The sequence below is a fragment of the Phyllostomus hastatus genome, unplaced genomic scaffold (genome assembly GCF_019186645.2).
Source record: "Phyllostomus hastatus isolate PE091 unplaced genomic scaffold, TTU_PhHast_1.1 phas_scaffold_129, whole genome shotgun sequence".
Taxonomy (NCBI): Eukaryota; Metazoa; Chordata; class Mammalia; order Chiroptera; family Phyllostomidae; genus Phyllostomus; species Phyllostomus hastatus.
The window spans coordinates 15,233,398-15,254,893 of NW_025334009.1; the positions used below are offsets into that span (position 1 = coordinate 15,233,398).

Here is a 21,496-nt window from a genome sequence, read left to right on the forward strand (position 1 = left end):
AAGGGCCCCACCTCTTTGACCTTATTTAATTATAATTTCTCCTTTCTGGGCCCTGTCTCCAAATACAGTCACACTGAGGGTTAGGGCCTCCACGTAGGAGTTTTGAGGGGACAAAGTTCAGGCCACGATACCCCATGATTCTAATGGGCAGGCTTTATTTTTGTGTCACATAGAAGAAATCCGGAGGTAAGCTTCTCAGGGTTGATTTGTAGTTTCACGGATTTCAGAGGCCCAATTCCTTTTAAGTGTTCACCTCACCATTCCTGGGGGCTGGCCATGTTCTCAAAGTCCAAGGGAAGTTTTGGAATTCTAGCCATCAAATCCATCTTCCCCAAAAAACAGGCAGAGGAGGGAAGGCGTCTAATACATCACTGTTCCTCATTAGCTGGAACTTAGCCCAATGACTACCTCTAACTGAAAGGAAGATCAGGGGATGCATTTTGGCCTAGTGCATTGGGCCCACCTAAAAATTGGAGTTTTCTTGACTGGAGAGACAAGAGAAAATGGATATTTGGTAGATAGTCAGCTGTCTCTGCTGTACTTGGTTTTAGACCATGAGTTAGTCAGTGCTGGAGCTCAGGTTGCAAACCCCAGGTTCAACCCAGTAATCGTTCCACTGTCCCAAGTAACAGTGGAACATGGGTCCTGGGAACCGTTGGCAGATGTAGGCAGTACGTATTTGGGAGTTAAGGAAAGTTCTTTTCCTGTTTCTTATAGGCTTGCTACATCAACAAGAACTGATTTGCTTCATAACCAAGTAGGGTCACGGGAATCCATGAATCCTGAAGTATGCAGCTACATCAGTGTACGGTCACAAACACGGCATGTTCCAGTTGTTAGTGGCATTTTGTTAGCATTGGACACAGTTGACTGCTCCCTCCCTCCTTAAATTTCTTCTTCTGGGGCTGGTTTTCCTGCCCCCTCCCTCTGTCTGGGTTTCTGTCTGGTTTTCTGGTTAATGCTAGCGTTCCTCAAGTCTGGGTCCTAAGCTCTCTGCTCCCTGCTTCCCCCCCCCCCCCACCTCCGCCCCATTCTCCGTCTATGCAATCTAGTCCATGCCCTTGGCCTCAATGTCTTCTTATTTCAACTTTATTTCCCCAGATCAGACCTCCTCTGGGCTCCAGGTCCATTTACCCAATTGCTAATGGACATCTCCTCTGCAGTAATTCTGCCACCCCCACCTGGTCTAGGCTACTGCCACGAACACTGAGGTTTTCTTAATGCCTTTATTAAAGGGTGATTTACATACCATAGCATTTACCCATTGCAAATGTACAGTGCAGTAATGTTTAGTTAATTATAACAGCTGTGCAGCTATCACCACAGTCCACTCTGAGCACATTTCTGTCACTGAAGTAGTTCTCTCTAGTCAGTTTGTAGTTATTCCTGGTCCCATCCCCTGCTCCAGACAGCCGCTGATCTGCTTTTTGGCTCTATAACCTTCCCTTTTCTGGACATTTCATATAAATGAGACTACACAAAGCGTCATCTTTTGCATCTGGCTTCTTTCGCATCACAGTTATTTCTGAGGGTCACCCACGTTGTAGCATGCACCAGTGTTTTTGTTGTTTTTATCGCTCAAATGTCACATTCAGTTGTTTGGATGTTTTACATTTTGCTTATCCATTTGCCAGTTTACGGACGTTTGTCCTTGGGAACTCCTTAGCTAGGTTATGTTCTACTCTTTTCTTACCATGAGACACTTGTCACAGCTGTAGTTTTGTACTTATTTTAGTGAATATTTTATTGTTTGTTGGGGCTGTTCCTCCACCACCCACCCCCATCAGAGGGACCTTGTCTGTCCCATCCCTGAGCACTTACAACACGGTGCTAGCTCAGTGTACATAAGTTGTTTTTAAAGGAGTGAATTCTTGGAAATAAAACTTAATTTTGGAATCAAAGTGAACTTCTTCTAAAGTTGGGCTTGTATAGAGTCTCTATATGTGTCCACAATTCGAACTACCACATTGCTGACCACATTGCGAACCAGGTGTGAGCTGTGATTATGTTGTGTTCCTAGTATTTCCATGGCGCCTCCAGAAAGAACGAATACAGGCTCTTGTTTTAAGTTCTGTCTTGTTGGCGTTGTCTTCAATTAACCGAAGTGCTGATGCCGTGCAATATGAGCATTAGGTCCCATTGACTGTCTGCATGGAGAAATGTGATACGCACTCATGGAAGTTCTTGTTTTATAACCAGACAGACCTTTGGGCACAGTGGTGGTGGGTGGTCTGCAAAGGAGAGTTAGCCAGCTTTCTGCCTTTGCAGATGCGGGCCTCGATGCTCAGTGGATGAAGGCCCTTGTCACAAAAAGTTGGAAACACTGGCTCTGGAAGCGTGATCCTCCCTGCAGCTGCAGCAGCAGCAGCCTCACCTGGGGCCTTGTTAAAGCTCTAGCTTCTCGTGCTCCAGCCCAGCCCTCCTGAGCCAGAGACCCTGGGGGAGGGGCCCAGGAAGCTGTGTTTACGATCTGCCAGGTGATTCTGATGCAGCTCAAGATTGAAGAGCACAGGCCCAGGCCATCCATTAGGCCTCGCATTACCCCATTATTTCATGCCTTTTCTATGCTGAAACCCTGAGGGAAAAATAAAGGACCCTTGGATCCATGGGCAGTAGAATTCAGGGACTGACTCCATTGGAGATTTGAGGTTAAAGCTCAGTGGAAGGGCCGGCTTAGGCTCCAAATTGCTTCCCCTGGTCGCCACAGGCCAGCATCCCGTCTCCCTTTGCTTGGTGGGGAATACCCACCCGTCTTCACCCCAGGGCTTAGCAAGTGTCCGAATCTCTTTCCACGTGTGTGTTCAAGCTTCCAGTGCAAAGCAGGGGCTTGAATCAAGACTCAGCCCATGTCAGGCATCCCTAGGGTAAGTTCCTGCATTGTGGACGGCAAGAACAGGCATATGAATGGTGAGCATTAAGGCCCATCTTGATATTTTACAGTTTACTTAATAGTGTGATGGTCTCACCTAAAGGCACCGGAAACGCACGAGTTAACAGGAGTTCTGAAGGGGAGGGGGCAATATTTGGCAGGCCTGGATTAATACTTGTTGGATGGGTCTCGGCTCTTTGGGTATTAAATCACCCAGTCCTCAAGAGCAGATCAAATCTCATCACAGACCAAATCCAAGGGCTGAGCATCATCAAATCTTGTGTGAAAAGTTCACTTGGACTTACACTGCTGCTTTATCAGGGGTTCGAGGCCCCTGGGGCCCCTCTGCCCAGGTGCGTACCTACCTGTTTGAGACACTGCCAGTAATCCGATTATGCAGGAACTCTTAAGTCAGGTGGCTTTTGTAGCTTGTCTTTAAATCTTTCTCAAAAATACTTCCAAAGTGACAGAGCCAAGAAATCCACTGCCTGGGCCGCCTGTGGGCGCACAGATGTTTAATGCGTGAATGATGGAGGTGGCGAAGCTCGCTGGACCCACAGGGAAGCCGGAGACGGCTCACTATGTGAGCTTTCATCTTGCCTCTGGCTTTGTGCTGGTTCTTACACCGCGAGGTGATTTAGGGAGACTTTGAAGTTCACGTCCCTGATTTCTGGACCTGATTTCCTCAAGGATTCGGATCCTCTAGGTGTGGGGTCGGGACTCAGGAATCCATGGTTTCAACCAGTTCTCCATGGATTCAGAAGCAGGAAGTAGCTGATGCAAACCATAAGGAATTGTTTTTGTTAAAATCGAATTTAATTTAATTACATTTTATTAATTTTATTTTAGATGGAAAGCAATTCAAAAATTTTAAAACTATGCTGGTTGCCTTCTAATTCATTTATGGGTTACTTTTTACTTTAGAGATGTTTTTACTTTTTATTTAGAAATATGAGTTAATACCTTTTTAATGGTTTTGCTCTCTTGTCGTAATGCTTTCTCCACTTTCAGGTTTAAAAATAGTCACTCCTATTTCTCTAGTTAATAACAATGTTACTGTACATTACATAATTAATATAAAAATAAAGTATACGGTATATATGTTATATAATATATTATTAAAACTAATCTATTTTTTAAATTTAAGCCTTTAATGTACTCAAAATTTATTTTGCTATGAGGTACCAGCTAAGAGTGTGAGTGACAAAATTTCTACTTCTAAATGTTTGTTTTTTTCAGCTGTTTTGGAAAATGTTCCATGTGCATTAAAAAACAAAATGGAGCATAAACCGTGGCTGGTGTGGCTCAGTGGATCGAGCAAACCGAAAGAAAATGGGGCATGTGATTATTTGTAAAACTGAAAATAAAATTTGGGATTATGTTGTTTTGAATCTATATATTTTTGTTTTCTGCATATGGGTCAAATTCTGGCCCTAGGATTCTAAAATGTCCAGTCCGATTGCATTTTGTTTATTGTCTTCTTGCATTTCTGCCGGTTTGCTCTGTGGTATTGACCCTATGTTTTTGCATCTTTATGGTGAAAACTTCATTTTAATCAGCACACAATATCTTAATGGTTTGGAGCAGCAATTTCCAACCTTTTTCATCTCACGGCACACATAAACTAATTACTAAAATTCTGCAGCACACCGAAAAATATATTTTTTGCTAATATGACAAAAAATAGATATAATTTTGATTCATTTACATGGGGCGGCTATTGTCATGTTGGCTGTTGTCATTTTTTTTTCCTTTGACAATCTAAGGGAAAAAGGTCAGTGGCCCTGAATAAATAGGCAGGTATTGCATGCTTTTAAAATTCTTGCAGCACACTGGTTGAAAATTGCCGGTTTGGAGCCTTGGGCTCTAATGCTAGACAGCCTGTTAAAATCTGTCCCCACAATTTCCTCTCTGGAAGGTCTTGAGCATGTGGTTAACCTTCCTGCACTCAAAGTTTTCATCTGTAGAAAGGGGTTAGGATCACATCTCCTTCCTGGGATTGCTGGGAGGTATCGTGAGTTAATGTGTGTGTAGCAGGAAATGCGTGATGCGAGGAAAGTGCTCGGTAAATAGCAGCGATTCTTTTTATTAATGGTTCAGTTTATAATGATTCTGCTACAGACGGGCCACATTGAGTTTTCCTGGTATTGAGATTTAACTTGTTGTATTACATGACCGCATATGTTGAATAATGGATCAAGTTCTTCTATAATGGAATACACCGTCTTTTTCAGACTGTAAGACGCATCTCCCCCCCAAATTTGGGAGGAAATGGGGATGCATCTTATAGTCTGAATGTAGCTTTACATTTACATTGGTGAAATATTATGTTATTTATGTTATTAAATATTTTACTACATATTTTGCTTCAAATTTTTTTTCCCTAATTTCCTCCTTTAAAACCTAGGTGTGTCTTATGGTCCAAGAAATACGGTATTTGTCCCATGGTTGCTGGCGACCCCTGAGGGCCCCAGGGGCAATGTAGTGCCTTCTGGAATACTGGCATCTCTCTTGGTGGATTGGGGGGCGGGGGGTGGCGGCGATGGTGGAAGTCTCTGGTCACACAGGGTCAGGTTGTAGGTAGCGGAGAGGTGTAAGAAGGTTATTGCATTTCTCCAGGCACTGCCACACATCCCAGGAGTTGAAGGACTCCAGACTTTAAAGCTCGGGGAGAACCCAAGTTGCCTGCAGGTGCTGTGCCTTAGACGCTGTTGTGTGTTTTCGATGAATGGTAGGATCCAGCACCTTCCTCTCCAGGAAGTTTAGTTATCATGAAAGAAATTCTGGAAGATTTAGCCTCCTGTCCCAAGCCAGGACCTCTCCTGAGGTGAGGAGACCACAATGATCAGGTGGGCCTGCGTCACGGGCCCACCCGAGATGCACAGACACCCTCTCTTATGGAAACCGGCAGCTCCGAGGACATGACTTTGGGGAGAACCTTAATATGCTGCTCTCTGATGGTGAAAAGGGCTCAAGAAATGATTAGCAGATGATATTAATTTTGAAGATTGAAGGCAAACTTAGGAAAATACATCCACCACTTGACATACTGTATTCCATTTGCTGATTTTTCTCCTTCAGTGATTTTATTTTCCATCAGCAATAGATTGGAAGTTGTAGAAACACAGTGATTCTAGATTTCAAACACGGCGAAGTCTTGAGTGGTCGCGGGCAGAGTGGAACTGGAAAGCTGCTGAAGCGGCAAGAATCGGTGTGCACAGTGCTGGAAAGAACCGCTCCTTGCAGCGAGCTCCTCCTGCGCCTCTGTGAGGGTCTCTGCTGCTTTGGTGTGTTGGCGGGCTGGTGATTGGCATTCCGGAATAGTCAGGCAGTGGATACTTGAACCCAGAGGAGGGTCTTAGGCTGAAGAAAAGGTCACTGTTGTCGTTAGTCAGGACGAGGCAGGGTATGGAAGTCAGCGCCTGGGCCAGGTCCAGTGGGCTCCAGCCGTTTGGAGCAGGTGCTTCTCAGAAGATGGAGTACCTGCGGAAGGTGAGGCGGATGCCCGGAGGCTGAGGCGGTCATCCCGCTTTCACGTGGGCGGTGGTGGTGGGGGGGCCTAGCAGGCAGGGCTCGGATGGCTCTGGTCCCCGTGTCTGCTGTGGAGACAAGGGGCTGAGCCTCATGGGGCCAGGAAGAGTCCTGGCGTGTGTTCAGGAAACAGCAGGAACACGGGCGTGAAAGGTGTTCTGCTCCGTCTTCCAGGAGCGGGTGATGCCCTCCCGTTCTCAGGCCCTTCACTCCTGTCGTTTCAATTTTCGCTTTTAAATTTAGGTGGAATGATTTAGCTTTTTGTCAGGAGCAGCCTGTCTGGCAAAAGCTCTTCTTCAAAAGATTTATCTCACTGCATTTTTATTCTTTCTGTAATTTTCTTGTAATTTGGTTGTAACTTCCCATCAGCATGAATGAGCTAATTCCCCGGGGCTTCCCTGTCACCCCCCCATTCTTTCCCTTTGTACTGCTGCTCGCGGGAGTTTGGCCCATGGCGGATGGTGTGCTCTTGGGCCCCCCGCCAAAGTACAAATGCATGTTTGTAACTTTCAGATCCTAAAGCTGAACCTTAGGGAAGCTTTCCCAGGCAGATGGGGGAGTATTAAAAGACCACAAGTGGAGACAAATGACCCTCAGAGATGCAAGTGTTGGAAGCAGCAATAGGTAAGGGTGCTGCCTTGTGTGTATGCGTGGAAGAGCACGTGCAAGTGAGTGTGGATGTGTGTGTGTATACAGTGTGGATGTGGGCATGGGAGTGTGAGCACATTGGAGCAAGAGTATATCTGTGAGTGTCTGTGGGTATTGGTGTATGGGTGTAAGTGTATGCACTTGTGTGTTCTTTCTAGAGCAGTGGGGTTAGTCGGAAGGATGGTAGTAGGCCATGGCTTGTCCTCAGCGCTTCCCAGGAAGGGACTTGCCATTTGCCATGGCTCCCAGCTTTGGCATCAGGCAAGGGTGCCACTGAGAAGCTGGCGTCAAGAATGGCACCAAGATGGCTCTCTTTATGGGTTCAATTTCTCTCCTCATCGGCTCCTTTCTCTCTCCAGTACGTTCCTTGGTTTGTTAACATAGCAGAGAAAATACGCTCTTTGTATACCATTTAGTTCACTGACACATCAGGCAGGGTGCATACTGGAGTTCAACACTACGAAGGACACGCTGAAATGAGGTTGGTCTTACTTGTTTCTCTGTAAGTAAGGCCCTTAAAGAATGTTTCAGGATTTTGTCAAGCAATTTCCCTTGGTTTAATGAGGCCTCATCTAGAAATACGGTTCGCTTTCCCGTTTAGAATGAAAGCTGCGACTTTGGGACGGAGCTGCGAGCTCCCAGCAGCAGTGCCTGCCAGAGCCGTGACCCGGCAGGGAACCGAATGTAATTTGTTTCCTGCCGGGGGACGTGCCCAGCAGACATTGCCCTCCTTAATGCCATATGGACAGTTCTTACCTGCATGTGACACGAGCTAACTTGACTTTCAGAGGCCATCCTGGAAGAACACCGTGCTTAATTTGTTGCAATTTTTAATCAGTCTCCTGTTGCCCTCTCCAAATACAGTTTTTAACTGTCTTCAGGAAAGGAGTCAATTATTGATCTTCCTTAGTGCACATGATTCAAATGTGTGCATTTGCATTTAAACTATTTTAGGGAGTAGTGGAAATACGGTTTTTCCCCCCCTAGCTGAGGCAGGAGGGTAGAATTAAGGTGTCAGTTGGAAATAGGTAATGTGAAAAATCATTAGTGTGTCCCCATATCCTGCATAATGTGACATTAATTGGTTATTCTGTCATCCTTATTGGGAAAAATAACAGCAGCATTCCATTCATTTCTTTGTCGCGGCTTCTGAGTAATGTCCTTTGCAAATACAGGGGCAGTCATTTGACCGGGGTGCGTGTGGGAAGCTGCCTCTAGGGGAGAGGAAGGCTGACGGGTTCCCCAAAGATAAGCTGATAGAGGCGGTGGGGAGAAAGGTGGTCAGCCCTTCCCCCCTTCCTTTGAGGCCCGTTCAGGTATCCTCTTCTTTGTCTGCCACCACCTGTGTAATAAAGGTGGCGTGTTTAGTAGTGGGAGAGGCCATTGCTCTGTGGGGTGAGGGCCCAGGGCGGGGGCCACACCAAGTGCAACAGTTGGAGCCAAGTTTTCCTTCCCGCACATGTGAGGACTGTAGCTGTGACTAGCCAGGAGCAGTGTCTGCACGGGGACGGTCACGTTGGGTCACCATGACTTGAAACGCAGGTCAGGCTGGGAACACTTACTCCTAAAGAGAAAGCAGGATGAACACTTAAATAACTGGACCATTGGCAGCTCAGAAACTACCCTCGCTCTTCTCTCATTGCAGGACTTTGGTTTTCGTCCCACATAAAGGAGGAAGAGCAAATTTTAAGAGGAAGGATCTGAAAATGCAAGTGCATAAGGTTTGGGGTGGGTGCGTGAGGCCAGCTGCTGTAACAGGCCTCGGTCTTAGTGGCCGCATGAGACAGAACTGTTTCTTATTCAGGTAGCGGTGTGAGGTGGGCGTTCCTCAGCAGGTGACACTTTTCACGGGGTGGTTCGAGGACACGGGCACCTTCCTTTTTGAGCGTTTGTCATACTGGTGGTGGGGGTCTCAAGTTGCCCTGTAGATGATCGCCGTTCCACTGCGGGTGTGAAAGTGTGTGTGAGCAAGTGGGTACGCGTGTCTGCCTGGGTGTCACGGACCCGGCCTGCATTACTTCTGTTCATATGTGCTGGCTAAAGCTCAGTCGGATGGCCACGTTCTCACTGCAAGAGGAGCTGGAAATGTGGGGCCGGGAGAAAGGAGGTTTACAGTTGTGAGTACACAAAACAGAGTTTATTCTTGTATTATTTACTAATTATTGAAGTATTTCCCATACGAACAACTGTAAACCTACTCTTGCCTCACCCTGTGTATTCTGGCTGTGTCTCCTGGCAGCCGAGGACAGGGATTTGGGGGTGGCCCCCTAGGTTAGGCCAGTACTTCTTGGACTCAGAGCTGTGGCCGAGTCCCCTGGCAGCTGGTTAGAGCCCCGCTTCCGGGGCCCCTTTCTCAGCTTCTGATCCTGCAGGTTTGGGGCAGGGCCCCAGAATGGACATTTCTATAACAAGCTCCCAGGCAGTGTTGGTCCCGCTGGGCCGCGTCACACTTTGAATAGTCCTGGTTGATGTCTGAGTCGTTTTTGTCTTGATGTATTCGTGCTAACGGTGAAAACCAGATGTACATCTTTGTTATGGTGACTCAACAGATAGGAGGGAAAGCCAGGGGTGGAACAGAGAGTTTTGGTCAGGCCATTTGGAATGTTAAAAATAATAAAGGTGGGAGAAATTCTCTTAGGGAAATTGGAGTTTGGGCGTCTGGGGCCCCTGGGCAGGCAGGTGGCTGCACCTTGCTCTGGGGGAGGGGACCTCTGTGGCCAGGAAAGGAGCTTTCAGCTGCGTTAGCTCTGTGGGGCAGGATGGTTTGGGGAAGAGAGTAGCTAAGTAGGTACAGGAGAGGCGGCGTGGAGAAAGTGACAAGGGGGGACTTCCGTGGGAAGCAGAGGCCTCGCCCACAGAGCAGGGGGGCTGGGGTTTGGCGTTTGAGTCTCAGCAGATGTGTGAAGTGGGGGTAACAGGCATGTGTTAGGTAGCCGTGAGAATGAATGAGGTCAGAGGTTTCTAAACTTTCTTGGCTCCTGGTGCCTATAGGTCAAAAAAACATTGTGTGGTTTTATGTAAGAGGTTAGCTCCAAACAACCTCATACAGATTTATGTCCTAACAACTTAGCCCCAACACCATAAACAAAACATGGAAAGAAATATGTTTTGATTTCTTTGTTAGATAACCACAGTTACTCATGGATGGGATGGGTGCCGCGTGGCTTCGCAAGCCTCAGAACCACATGGGGCACTGTTGCCCTCTCTTCCTCTTCCACGTGGATGTTGGCATTTATTCCCAGAACTTGCTGAAAACCCAGCTTTGCCACGAAACACTGTCATTCGAGGGTGTCGTGCAAAATCTAATATCCAGACCGTGAACCCCGCCGGAGTTAGTTGTGAGCATGGTGCTGACCTACGTTTGAGGATTGCTGTGTCTCCCTCAAACGTAAAATGTTCCGCAGTGTCCTGTGAGTTCACAGTAGTGACTCCCAGGAACTTTGGTGCACGGCTTAGAAATTGTGGAATTTAGTAGTTTTTTCTTCCCATTTATTCATTCATTCATTCATAAATGTTAGCTGAGATCAATGAAGTGGCAGATGCTGTGCTGGGCACCGGGGGAGGGGACACCGTTCCCTTCCAGGCAGTGTAAAATCAGTCTATGAAGGAAACTAGACATGGAATCAGATAATTCTGCAGGTGGAGACTCCTGTTGGGGCCACAGCCAGGCAGGATCGTTTTAAGGTGCTGTGAGGCCTTGGGGGTAGGATATTGACCTGGTCAGGAGAAACTTTCTCGAGTCAGGGGTACTTGAGCTGTTCCTGGAGGCTGAGAAGTGAACATGGTGAAAAGAGAAAGAACTGTATTCTAGGCTTTGGGGGCGGGGATAGCTTTCTGGGCAGGTATTTCTCAAGCTGTGCCAAAGGACCTGCTCTTCCCCCTCCCCCTCGGTTGCATTGTGGTTGCTTCATGACTAGCATGTAGCTTGTGTGTGCCACACGTGTTGGGCAGCATCTGAACCGTTTGAGACCAACCCACTGATCATGTAGCTGGATGTTGAAGCAAAGCCAGACGGCAGGGAAAGTTTCAAAAATCCCTCGTGGACTGGTGACGATTTGGGAACTGTCAACATTTGTGGACCACACTTAGAGTACCTGCTCCAGGCAGGGGGCACAGCACGAGCAAAGGTCCTGTGGTGGGAGCCAGCTGGTAACCAGGAAGGAGGAGCAGAAGGTGAGAAGTGGGAAAAGTTAGGCACTGTGTGAGGCATCTAGGCCACAGAAGAAACTTTTAGAGACAGTTCTGTCCTGGTGGACAAGGGGGCGTTGTCCTAACTACTCCCGAGGAGGTAGGTGAAGGCTATACAGAGGCCAGGTTTTGGCTACAAAGATTTATTGTAGTAATTTAGGCAACTTGTAGTTGTCTGTTTTGGGGTTTTTGTTTTTGTGACCCTAGATGTGGAGCCCAATGGCATTGCCCCTCCCAGAGTGGAGGAAATTCTCATCTGTTTGCATGAAAAAACGATAGCTAGAAGGGGCCCCCTGGAGTGTGCCCAGGTGGCTGTATAAGCACCACCAGTTCCCTGCCAGGTGACTCCCAAGGAGCTGGCTTCCTCATGGCAACCATGCTACTGGCTGGAAGTTCAAGGCCCAGCTTGCAGCCACCAGGGTGTAAAAGGGCCTCTCGTAGAGGTGCAGAGAATTCCAGTTGTTCCCAGGAAGTTATAAGGAGCATGCTAACAGCCTGTGTCCCAGTGCATCTGCTCTTCTGAGGTTTGCTGTGGTATCTGGGCGCCAGGTGAAGTGGTGGGCATTGCACCAAGTCCTGGATGGACCTGGCTCTTTCCTGCAGTGCCCACCCCAGGCTCCATTCTGACTCAGGAATCAAGTGCCCTCTCCCACCTCGGGCTGATCTCTGAGGGCACCTGTGGAGGACATTGGTTTCCAGCTTCCTGGATTTGGAGCTTTGATGTCAATTGAAGGACCCCTTTCCTTTTCTTCCTTGCTGTGAGCAACGGGCTGGAGGAGAAAAGTGATGCACTGCGGTTTCTCTGCTGTCACAGGTACTTCGTGCTCGACTTTGAGGCTGGCATCCTGCAGTATTTTGTGAATGAGCAGAGCAAGCACCAGAAGCCTCGAGGAGCCCTGTCTTTATCCGGAGCCATCGTGTCCCTGAGCGACGAAGCTCCCCACATGCTAGTGGTGTATTCCGCTAACGGAGAGATGTACAAACTGAGAGGTATGGTCTTCTGTTGCTACCTTTTCAGCCAGGCCGCGTGGGCTACACGATTCAGGATTACCATGGTGACGGCTCTCTTCTTGTTTGATTTTTTTTTAAAAATCATCTTTAACAATTTGCTGTGTTTGATGACTTTGTGGTGACACAGTTGCTGCCTCTTTTACCCCAAGGGTGGGAAATGGCCTGACATTAGGAATTGCTGGTTCTAATTGAGGAATTAAGGACAAAGGGAAGGTGAGTGATTGCAAAGCCAGCTGAGCCCTAGGGCTGGGGCAGATTTTTCCTATTAGCTCAGTGTACATTTCCTTTGACCTTGTGGTGTGAACCTGCACTGTATCGTCCTGTGGGCGCTTTGGGCTGTAAGGACAAAGCAAGCCTTTTAGGGGCCATCATGCCCTCCTCCCCCAAAGTTTCTCGAGAACGTCTCTTAGTAAAGGGCTCCTTCATTTACATTTTATTTAATCTGTTGTGAGCCTGGTGAGAGACCAGCTGGTGTTGAGTTAATTTCCTGTGTGTGCTTTCTCCCCTTCTCTTTGCTTCTTGAAAACGGACGTGTGCCCCGTATCCCGATCACGACTCTGAGAGAGTCCAGCACCAGGCCATCCCGGTTGGCCCTGCCCGCCCCTTCCCCGAGCCACATGCGTCGCACAGCTTTTTCAGGAATGCTGGCTTTGACTGTAGCAGCATAATTTGATTGCTAGATCACTCTTCCAGTGTTCTGGTACAGTTGCATTGCCAGAAAAACAGTCAGTTTTCTTCTAACGAAGTAACTAAACACTGCAACAATAGCAAACAAACATCCCCCAAAACACACACACACACACACACACACACACACACACACACACACGCACACACACACACGAGTCAGTGTTATTTATTAAGGTCTGAGGCAAAGTAGTATGTATTAAGTGTTAGGAGGTAGTTGGTAATTGTGCATTCTTACGACATTTTTCTCTGCCCAAGTAAAGGCTAAGTACAAAGAAAAGGCCTCTTGTCATTTCTCCTTGACCCCAGGGACGGACCAGGACAGGTTGCCTCTGCAAAGCCTGACCAAGGGGTCCTTGGTCGAGCACCTCTCGGTCCGTTGCACTGCTCCGCCTCCAAGTTTCCTCCCAAGAGACGGAATAAGCTAGTGTTTCTTTATTATCTGTACAGAAATCATCTTTCAGAACCATAAAACAGTCCAGGAGCCTGTGACATAAAAATGTCTGTAGTTGAAGAAGAAAGTTTTTCAGTTTTGGGGAAATGTGCTAAGATTCATGTTCTTTTTTGAGATTCATGCAGTGTGCTCTCCAGCTGGCTAGATTTATGTGGTCCTGGGTTTTGCTTTGCTGTTTATTGCTTAATAAATTGTTACAGCAGAAATAATAGCAGGGGGAAGACTTAATGTCACTTCCTGCCTCCCCCTGCCTGTGGTTTGTAAAATGACACAAACCCATACAAGAAAAGAAAAACCCAGCAAAGTTGACAATTGAGCCGTCTCATTTTGCCTTTGAGTTATTCTTCTCTGGGTTATTAAGCCCCAGGGTGGTTGTTTTTTAAGGGTAGTTTTAATTGCAAATATGAAAGTTTCATTATCTGCACGAAATTATCACAAAAGCTAAATTAACTTACACTTGGCAACTGCAGAAAAGCAGGGTAAATGTCTGCTTCTCTGTGGCTGGCTCTTGGCCCATCCCACAAGAATCGGGGCGTCTGTTTCATTTCCCATCCCACCTACACCCAGAGTTGAATCTTCGTGTCATTAGCTGCACAGCTTTGGGGAATGTTTTCAGTGCTGCGCCTTTGGATGGATCTGTCCCACACGACAGTTCATCCTTCACATCTCCTAAGAAACAAAGGCTCTGGTCTTTGCGAAATCCTCTGGAAGTTAGTAAGTTCATCTGGTATTAATGCCGGTCCACAACTCTAGATTTCTTCACCTGCAAGATCAAGCTGAAGGTTGGGTTTTATTGACAAATGGCACTTACACCCACTTTTGTAAACAGTTATTTCTAGGAGAATGTTCTGTTTTCTGCATCATTGACATTTATGCACTTAATATTATATTGAAACATTTATGTAGTTAATTGCACCTAAATTGAATATTTAAATTTTTATTGGGGCATGTTATGTATCCATAATATTTTAAGGAAATATTTTTATGTGCTTTTGGTGGGGGTGTTGATGAAAGGCTATGACGATGCTGTTGACTTGTATGTTACTATCTCTTTGGGGGAAACGTGAGGGTCTCTAAGGCAGCATTTGGTTTCTTGTTCTGTCCAATCCTAATAGAAATCCTTGAGAGCACATATTAAAGTGGTAATTCAACTGGATACTCATTTCGTAAATGCTAATAACGCCACAGTACAGCGCTGGTAGATAACAGAGGCCCTGGAAGGCGTCCTTTGGTCCTCCTATTAGCCTCATGTGGCAGAGGCATTTGAAAATAATCATGTTTCCCCTTCCGCGCTGCCTTCTTAAAGAAGCCGAAATGACTTTTTCAGAGAAGGTTTAAAAATGGCAAAATTGTTCTTATAACAGATATTTCAGAATACATTTTTAATATGGCTCAAGAGGGAATTTTCTGTTGAGATTTTAGTGTAATTGTTTTTTGGATTTTTTTTTTTTTTTTGCATCAGTACAGACTGCTTGAGAATCTTGAGATCTGTATTTGCTTTTCCTTCCTTCTCCCTCTACCCCTCACTCCCTTCGCTGCTCCCCCCCCCCCCTTTAGGTGGGTGTAGAAACAGGTTGGATGTGTTTTGGAACAGTCTCTGTAAGTGTTTCTTTCTCTATTCTAGCTGCTGATGCAAAAGAGAGACAGTTTTGGGTGACTCAGCTTCGCGCTTGTGCCAAATATCACATGGAAACAAATTCTAAGGTGAGTAACCGCGGGGGAACAAGCAGGCTTTCCAGTACCTTGGAAGGTGACCCTTCAGCCCACGTATCAGTTTCTTTGGGGAAGCTGTTTTTCCTGTTATTTTTTAAAAGCTATACACCGTAGTGGAATTCATGCTTGTCCCACTACATTAACGTGTAAGCCAAGAGAGCAGTGGTGGGATTTGTGTGTGGATAGGATAAAGAGGCAGGCAGGCACTTTCTTGGAACTGATTCCGCAAAGACACTTCGATTGCTTTCTGTGTTGTCAATTTGGGCAGCTGTTAATTGGTCTGTCGAGAAGCTGGCGCGGATGATTGCATTGCATGGAGCCAGAGCAGTCAGATTTACTGTTCACGAGGACTCGTTGTTGTCACTGATCCTTAAATAAAACCTAGACCCCCAAATTGATTAAGTACTCAGCCAGGCGCCTCTGCATTCTGAGTGCGTAAAAACGTTCTTGGGTAATTTGGCATGCACGTATGAATTATTTTCTCCTCAGGACTCGGGATGAGATCTTGGATCAGATACGAGGGAGATAGGAGGTTGGCATTTTCGTGGATTATTCAAAGGATTTCCAGTCATTAAAATACAAGGAATCACTGCAAAAATGAATTGATTCAGGGCAATAAATATTAATTTTAATGTTCAAAGGCCTATCCCTTTTATGCCGTTAGTTCAGATTTATTTAGTGTAAATAAATTGGCAATTTTCCATATTCTGTGCATCAGCTAGAAAGAGCCACACTGGAAGTTTCTGATGACTCCTATTACTGTAGCCTGCCTGCTGTCTTGCTCGTGGCCCTGGGAGACGTCTTACTGAGTTCAGACCTCCCTGTTCTGCCTCCAAATGCAAGCTGAAACGTTTTTTTCACAGGACTTTGTTCATTGTTTTCTTTCTAGAGACATTTCTTTTCCTTGATTTGCTCACTGCAGGTGCTTTCAGCCTGATGCCCTTCTTGACTTGCCCCAAGTAGAATCTGGGGAATCGTAGGACCCTACTTCCAAAGCTTGCCCCCCGCCCCGTGACATCCTTTATTTTCCAGGAATTGTAGTAAGCGTTGTGGAATTCCATCAGTATGTTATAAATATAAAGGCAGTTAAAATTTTTTATATGTATCTTTTTACTTTTTATAAAACAGAAGGGATGAAATAAGGACACATTTCCACCATTGCCATGTATGATCATTAGAGATAATTGCTCTTAATTGATCTATGTGATTCTAGTAAATTAAGGTGTGTGTTAGTGTGTGTGTGTGTGTGTGTGTATCTGTATCTATATCTACATCTATTTTTAAATACAAATAGGATCATATTGTGTACACTGGTTTTTCTCACCCCCTCTCCCCATTTACTAATGTATTTTGGAGATTCTTTCCCTCTTAGACGTATGGATCTCTGTCACACTCACTTTGGTTGTCAGTGCCTCACTGATGACACACAGGGTTTCTGTTGTGCATAGTGCCCTAATGTAAACATATTTTTGTATATCTATGTGTATGTGTGTGCGTGTGTGTGTGTGTGTGTATGAATTTATAGCAGTGGGATTGTTGGGTCACAAAATGTCCTCTACATTTTTATAGCTATCGCTGAATTGTCTTCTACAGAAGTTGTCCTAGTTGGCACTCCCATCAGTTACGGGTCTCCCCCCGACAGCTGTGGCTCCCCCTAACATTTGGTTTGTGGTAGTCTCACAGGTGAACAGTGGGTCCCCCATTATTTTCATTTTCACTTTCAGAGTCATGACTGGGGCTGGGTATGTTTTCAAGTGTTTATTGGCCACCTATATTTCTTTTATGTGGACTGCCAGTTTGTATTTTTTCACCCAGTTTTCTATCGAGTTCCTCTTTTTCTCCTTGATTGGCAGCAGTTGTGTGTGTACTAAGTGTATTTGTCCTGTGACTGTCATTTTTGGACTGTAGATGTTTTCTCCTAATAGGTCATGTGTATTTTGACTTTGAGTATGTATTTTTGCTATGCAGAATATTTAATGTTTTTGCGGGCAAAGTTATTTTCATTTTTAGCTTTTGGCTTTGCATCATGTAGAAAGGGGCTTCTCTGCTCAAAATTATGAAAACATTCTTCCAGTGAATTTGTATTGGGTTGGCCAGAAAGTCCGTTTAGTTTTCTCTGTATGATGGCTCTAGCAGTGCAGAAGCCAATAGCGGGAGCTTGCCGACATACTCAAAATACCCAAATCAGTAAAGTTACGGGTGAAAATGAAAAATGTGTCTTTTATTTTACTGAAAAAACCAAGTGGACCTTTTGGCCAAGCCAATAGTTTATCACATTTAAATCATTCATTCATCTGGAAGTTATATGGAGTGCCAAAATTCAGGTAGGGGACAACCAGTTTTAGTGCATTGGTGTTTTGATGACTCAGTGGGGACAAGGAAGGAAGAAGATACCCACCCTAATGGTAGGAAGAGATAGGGGCATTTAAAGAAATACAATCTGAAGATTCTCCGGAGGAGAATTTGATTTCCTGATGTATTCTCTGGGTAGTTTCAAGACTACGTTTAATCTAATATTAGAACCAAAATAAATAACAATTAAGCTTTTAGGGCCTATAGGATTCCTTCTTGGAGAACTGGAGGTTAAGACTGCTACCACCACCCATTTATAGCATAATTATCGTGATCAATTAGGGAATAATACTTTTAAAATTGTGAACAGACCTTGTTATTCAGCAGAAGCATTCTGAAGTCCAGAGTTGCTTAGGCAGAAGTTAGAAGTGAAAAGGAAGTGAGGCTTCAAGTGAGTATAAACTTGATCTCCAGGTGACGGTGGGATGGGTGCTCGCTTGGCATCATGGTCATTAGGAATTTGTGCTGCGCCTTCTCTTCGCCGTGTCCCTCACTCTCTCAGCAGGGCAGGCCCCTCCCTGGAAGAGTGTAGCGAATAGTCTCCCTGCAGCTACTTGGAATTTTACCTTGCAAAAACTTGAGAGGGTGCTGTCATTCATTACACTTGAGTGAGAATTGCAGGATAAGGAGATTCACTGAACTCTGGAGCTGCACAAGGCTTTACAGGTGACCCTTGTGTGGGATGTAAGCTTACACGAGATGAACATTTTTGGCAGGTCCCTCAAAAACTTTGAATGGCAAGCATCTTCTGATTGAATATATCCATGTTTCAATTCACGACCTTCTGGTTCAGAAGAAATATTGTAGGCTGCAGAGTGAGAAGACCTACACTTAAATCCCTGCTCTGCCATTTATGTGTTGAGCATACCTGCTCAGTTCCCCTTTATTCTTTCTGATTTTCTATACTTATCTTTATTTTTTTTTAATTTATTGATTTTGGAAAGAAAAGGGGGAGGGAGACAGATGGCACAGGGGTTGTGTGTGTGTAGGGAGAGAGAGGGAGAACCATCAAATTGTTGTTCCACTTATTTATGCATTCATTCATTGGTTGATTCTTGCATGTGCCCTGACCGGGGATTGAACTCACTATCCTGGCGTACCAAGACGATGCTCTAATCAACTGAGCTACCTGTCCAGGCCTCTGTCCTCGTCTTTGAAACGGTGACATCTGTCTCCTACAAATTGTCACATGTCTTGCTCAAGCAAGACAGTGCAGGCTAAAGCCAGTTGCTGACATGAAGCCCTTGGAGGAGTCAGGGGCTCAGTAGCACATTTCCCAGTGAGACGGCTGCTTGGAAGTCCAGCATCTCAGCCCCCTGGAGCTTTGGCCATCCATCTCAAGGAAAACAAGCATGCTTTTTAATCCCTTTGTGGCTGTTTGTCTGTTTGCAGATAGACTCCATTACTTTCAAATGGCCCCATCAGAGAACTCAGGGTCATTCAAACTCAACAGAAGCCAGTGCCTGGGGGATGTGTGGGGAGTCAGAGAATCGCATGAATAGTGCCGTTCTTCAAATTGCTTTTGACCTGTGTGAAAAGTGGGTAATGAGGCCAGCGGTCAAGTGATTAAGAAAACATTTAAAGGGCATCAAATTTTGAAGATTGTAGTTTCCTTGGCTTTCATCTAACTAATTAAGAGAAATTTTGAAGACTAAACTTGATAGAAACTTACTGTATTTTCAATATTTCTTTGTTGTTTTTTTCCTCATGTAGACATGAAAGGTGGACTCATATACTAAGTTCAGGACTAATCTGCCTCAAAGCTAACTAGGCATTAGCACCGTGTCCCTGGCCTTTCCGTCCTGAGGGATGAGTGCATGATGTGTGGTCATGATTACCACTTTCCCTCGGGGACTCTCACCCATTCATTACACACTGGTGGGCGGGGCCCAGGACCTCCCTCCTTGGCTCAGCCGCCTTTCTGGCTGGCACCCCCATCCCCACCACAAACACTGTCCTATGATTAAGTCACTGGTGGCAGCTTGTGAAGATGTTTTTCCCCCCATCATGGAAATAGCATTATTGTTTAAAATTGTGAGTAATACTCACACACACTATAAAATATCCAGAGAATTGTTAACTCTAAAGAGGGGAAAAGCCCCAGATCCCAGCCGCAGACCTAATCTCTGATGATATCCTTCAAGGCACATTTTCCCAGACACGTAGCTGTGTGGACAGATAGAAAGAGACCACATGGCCGCACTGGGAGGCCCAGTTCTTCTGGGTTTTTTTTCTGTCCGTGTTTGTGCACGGAGATCACACACATTAGTTTTCACGGTAGCTTACCGCGCCATAAGGCCGGACTCTGGCCCCAGGCCTGTTGCCTGTGTTGGGGTGGTTTTCTCTTTAAAATGAGTGTGTGAGTGTGTGTGGCCTGTTTCCTAGAACACGTCTGGGGTATCCTTTGTGTTTTGTCTTCCGGCCCTTGCCCCTCAGTCCTTTGTCATCCCTCATTCCTTGTCCCGCTCTTGTTTCGGTCTAGAGGGGAAGTGGAGGAAATAAAGGGACATTATTATTGTTGATTTACCTGTCTAAAAATAAGGAAAATGTAGTTTTTCTCCCCTCTCTCTGTGGGGAGATTAAGGAAATGTAGGTATTTGGGTCATTGGAAGTGGTTTATACTATTCATTGTGCTTGAAATCCTGTCCCCGGGTTCTTGGGCCCCAGGCCTGACTCCATCCTTGCATTGACTACCTTGGGCTCCAATGAGCTGGTTCCCTGTCTGACCCCTGCACTTGACTGTGTGCTCTCTGAGAGCAAACCCTGACTAAGGGGTTCACTGAGGAAGACACTAGGTTCCCAGGAGCTCTTTGACCACATAAAGCGTTGGAAGACACTGCGGCTAGATCCCGTGGGTGTGTGGTTAGGGCTCCCTGTCTCTGTCAGGTAATTCTAAATTAAAATGTAAATGTCAGGATACAGTCTTATGCAGATGTGGTCATAGGAGGCTATGATTGCCTGATACAGGGTTTTAAATGCATTAAAAGCCTTAAGAGATCTTGAACGAGCAGTGAAAGCTGCTGAGTTTCGGGGAGTGTGTGTATACATATTCATGCTGGAAGCTGCCCACGGCACTAGTATTTTTCTTTTTTTTCCCAGTCTCCCAGTATGATAGTTGGCATACTAATGAGTTCATGTGAGACTGTCTCCTCCGTGGTGGCGGGATGGGGACAGCCCCAAGGGAAGCTCTTTTTCTCCCCTTGTAGCCTTGGGGAAGCTGAGGCCCAGGACGGACCTGCCTGTGCTTATGCCACCTCCCCGGGGCAGCTGGCACCTGCAGTGCAGGCAGCCCCTAACTCACACCCCTGGCTTTGCCGTGATACCTCGTACTCCCCAGTGATGTAGGGGCTCAAGCAGGGCACGAAGGGGCACTGCGCAGTGAGGAAAGGGGCGGGAGAGTGATGGGCTGGCCGGCCTGTCCCGAGGGCTGCGTGCTGGGCTGAGTGCACGGAAATGGGTGGGTCCGGAGGCCCGACTAGTGACCCCGCCCCTGGGAGCTGGGTTGCCAGGTGCAGACAGCCCTGTCTGGGGACATTCCGGACTTCCTTTATTTGGGGGTGCATGGAGGCCGTGTGAACTACTTCTGAGGAATTAACGAAGAGGGGCGCGGGTGGGGAATTCTGACTGTATGTGAAATCCACAGCCAAGTGTGAAGAGTGAGGAGATTTGAAGTTACCGTTACGTTGCCCCCCACCCCTCCCCAAATTTCCTGACTTTCTGCCGCCCTGGGGCCTGAGCCAGGGGCGCTGGAGGGGCGCTTTGCTACCCTGGTTAGGGCGCCTCACAACAGGAAGCACCTGTGTGCTGGGACCAGCCCAGCACATGTGTAGAATCCGAAACCAGTTGGTTACAAGGGACCTCGCGTGTCATGTAGGCACACGTCCTGGCCCCGCCTCATCCCACTGTTTGCACAAAAATGCATGCCGACAGGCTTATTATGCTAAAAATGCAGAAATATGGGCTGATTCTCCTTGAAACAGTTCCGAATCTCACCACCTGGAGAGGGAGGGCACTGCTGGTCGCTCACTGACTGAATGCCGCGA

The 21,496-nt window shown here is 46.3% G+C and overlaps 1 protein-coding gene across 2 annotated transcripts in view; it reads left to right on the forward strand.

Moving 5' to 3' along the window:
* Positions 1-21,496, forward strand: part of OSBPL10 (oxysterol binding protein like 10) — a 243,446-nt gene that overhangs the window by 77,234 nt on the left and 144,716 nt on the right. For both annotated transcript variants that reach the window (XM_045856914.1, XM_045856915.1), the window contains exons 2-3: positions 12,051-12,226; positions 15,013-15,092. In XM_045856914.1, coding sequence (XP_045712870.1) covers positions 12,051-12,226; positions 15,013-15,092 — 256 coding nt within the window. The remainder of the gene's footprint in view (positions 1-12,050; positions 12,227-15,012; positions 15,093-21,496) is intronic.